This window comes from Crocuta crocuta, unplaced genomic scaffold (genome assembly GCF_008692635.1).
Source record: "Crocuta crocuta isolate KB4526 unplaced genomic scaffold, BGI_CrCroc_1.0 scaffold1300, whole genome shotgun sequence".
Taxonomy (NCBI): domain Eukaryota; kingdom Metazoa; phylum Chordata; class Mammalia; order Carnivora; family Hyaenidae; genus Crocuta; species Crocuta crocuta.
Window position 1 is genome coordinate 74,977 of NW_027528462.1, and position 3,109 is coordinate 78,085.

Genomic DNA, 3,109 nt, shown 5'->3' on the forward strand with positions numbered 1-3,109 from the left:
TTTAGTGGGGGGAAATACATGAAAAATAGTGCAGTGTAATATCGTGTGTGTGTGTGTGTGTGTGTGTGTATACATAATTATATATATAAAACAGTATAGTTTACAATAGAACTTGCTGTCCCCTGTCATTAGATGTATATAAACTACAACTTTAGTAACCAATTAAATTTCAACAGAATTACACAAATAATAAGTTACTTTAAAATAGAAAACTCTGGGGCAGTTCAGTGGCACAGTTAAGCATCCGACTTTGGCTCAGGTCATGATCTTGAGGTTCGTGAGTTCGAGCCCCGCTCTGTGCTGACAGCTCAGGGCCTGGAGCTGCTTCGGATTCTGTGTCTCCCCCTCTCTCTCTCCCCCTCCTTCTCTCATGTTCTCGCTTTCTCACTCTCTCTCAAAAATAAACATTAAAAAAAAAAAAAAACTAGAAATCTCTAATATGTCGAACTAGATAAAGAGCACACAAATATTCAACTTTCAAATTGTTACTGATCACCTATGCTCTATGTCAAACACAGATCGAAGAACGTGGAACCGCTGCTGATCTATCTACCTCTGTGGCGGTATCAGATTCCTCACCCGGCACCCCCTTCATCAAACACAGTAGATGCTGCATGAGAAAGAAACCCCCTTTTGGGTGAATTTTCTTTATTTGTAAATGGGCACATTCATAATGGACATACGAGTTTAAAAGCAACAGAGTCTTAATCTATGTTAATGGGAAGAATGGTTTAAAACAACTTTATAAACAATACTGATCAGATCAGCAATCTTTGCAAATTCAGACATACCACACAACAGCGGAACACAAGAGACTCCATGGTCTCATGTTAACGTGTCTAACCACCGGCCACCCGGAACACACAGCTGTCTTCAGCCTATGCCACACGCTCTTATAAATGTCGAGGAATAAGAAAAATGTAAGATCAAATTACTGGCTAAGATGAACAATCTCTCCCTTAAGAGCAACAGCCTCTCTCGGTTTAAATCCTTCAGGCACTTACACCACGTGACACATCACAACACACCACGTGACACACCACTGTAATCTGTTGGTTTACAGATTCTGACTAGGATTCAAATCAAAGAAAATGGGGCACCTGGGTGGCTCAGTTGGTTGAGCATCTGACTTAAGCTTGTCATGATCTCGAAGTTCCTGAGTTCGAACCCCAAGTGGGGCTCTGTGCTAACAGCTCAGAGCCTGGAGCCTGCTTCAGTTTCTGTGTCTGAAACACCCTCCCCAGCTCAGGCTGTCTCTCAAAAATAAAGAAACATTTTAAAAATTTTAAATCAATAAAGAAAACAGGAGTGCTGAATTTGGAATGGTGTGCATAAAAAGAACTCTGGAAAATGAATTACGGTTTCAAATGGCAGAAACATGGGAGGTTTCATTGATCAACAAAACACCTGACAACAATTTCTACAAGTAACAAAATAACAATATTTTATTGTAAGTACTATGATCAGCAGTAACAATGCTTTTTTGCAGAACAGCTACAGTGTGCCTGGCACTGAGCTGAGCCCCGACACACAAGTTCATTCTTCTTCAGAACTTCGGCAGGTACCGTCGACAGCACACCCGTTTAGGCAATAAAAACCAGGGCTTGAGAAGAGGTGAAGTGCACCCGTGTCTACGCAGCCAAGGGCCCAGATGGGAACAACACACTGGCAGACTGCTTACACTTCCGTCTGTCATCTCTGACCCAAGGTAATCTTACAGACAAATGTTCAACAGTGGAATCCATATAATCTTTACAAAAGAGGAGCTAAAATAAAAGAAAAAGGGGACTGGAAAATCGGAATCCCTGTGGTTCTTCTACAAAGGAATTCCAAATACTGTAGTTACTAAATACAAGGAACAATTCTAAATCAAACAGCACCCATTCTGTAGATTTTTTGGTTTTGCTAGCCTAATTCTCATTTATCCAAGAATCTTAAAATGTTATGACAGACTTTATTTCTGGAATGGAGAAGACTTCCAGTCCTAAAGAAAGTAGGACCTAACTACTTCACAGTGCGGCCCGTATTATCCTAGTTTCCGGGGAGGAGAGAGGGGGAGGAAAAAAAAAAAAAAAAAAAAAAAAAATCACGCAAAGCGTAACCTTCTATTCTAGTTGTATGAACTGTGGGCCACCCAAGGAGGGGGTAATTTCTACTAAATATCTGTTTCATTTCCATCCATTTCATTCCAATGAAGTTCTTTCAAATAAACATACAAAAAGCTTTTTTCTCAAAACTACTATAATATATACCCTAAATCTTCTACTCTAGTCAAACCCCTTTCACTCTTTCAAAAAGAAATGACAAATCCTCCCCTGATTACAACCCCATTAAGCAGGTATTTACACTTCACTTGGTGAATTTGCTGGAGGTCTAACCTGCAGGAGATGAAAGGCCACAGAGAAAAACACTAACATGGTCCCTGCCTGTCAAACAAGGAACCTGTTTTTCCACACGTATGTGTATGAAACACTGGCAATCACTCCAGGGCTGGAGGAACAGCCAGCGCCTGGAGCCGCGTGGCCGCACCCCCGGAGGCCCCCAGTGTGGCACGATGGAGAACACTGGGCCGCACCGCCTACCTGCATCCGCTCTGGACCGCTGGCCAGGTGTCTTCCCGAATGGGGTCTTCATTCATCTGTATGTACGCGAGCAGCACAGCTGCCGGACTAGGGTGAAAATTGAAAACTCTCCGATCTGAAACTTTTCACAGACTCTCAACGTTCCTGTTAGTCCATCATCCAAGTGCCTCTTTTACAAGTTCAGCAGAGACATGTGTGAACATAAGGACTCTGTAAAACAGTGAATAGTTCGTTACTAGAGCATCTACCCGGGTGAGCCGTCAGCTAACAGAAAACTTAAAACATGATGTCAGCTATGAAGTGCTCTGCCCAGAAGCAATTAGCCTGATTTCCTCAGACCCGGGTGCCAAGGACACAGTGGGGGGCAAAGGGAGGTGCGCCTAGGCCTCACCCTGCCCCGACACCTCTCCTGTCGCCAGGATCAGTAAAGGGCGGACACTGGGGCGTCAGTGACCACTGACACTGCCATGGCCCATCTCAACGGGACACAAAGACAGAGCCCCCCGGCGGGGGGGGGGGGGGGGGGC

The 3,109-nt window shown here is 43.8% G+C and overlaps 1 protein-coding gene across 3 annotated transcripts in view; it reads right to left on the reverse strand.

Moving 5' to 3' along the window:
* The window catches only part of SPIN1 (spindlin 1), a 45,101-nt gene extending 42,309 nt beyond the window's left edge, over positions 1-2,792 (reverse strand). For all 3 annotated transcript variants that reach the window (XR_013332835.1, XR_013332836.1, XM_077754589.1), the window contains exon 1: positions 2,583-2,792. Coding sequence is in view for 1 of the 3 variants with exons in the window: in XM_077754589.1 (XP_077610715.1) it covers positions 2,583-2,634 (52 nt within the window). In the remaining 2 variants the exon portion in view is untranslated. The remainder of the gene's footprint in view (positions 1-2,582) is intronic.
* Between the last annotated feature and the right edge of the window lie 317 nt (positions 2,793-3,109).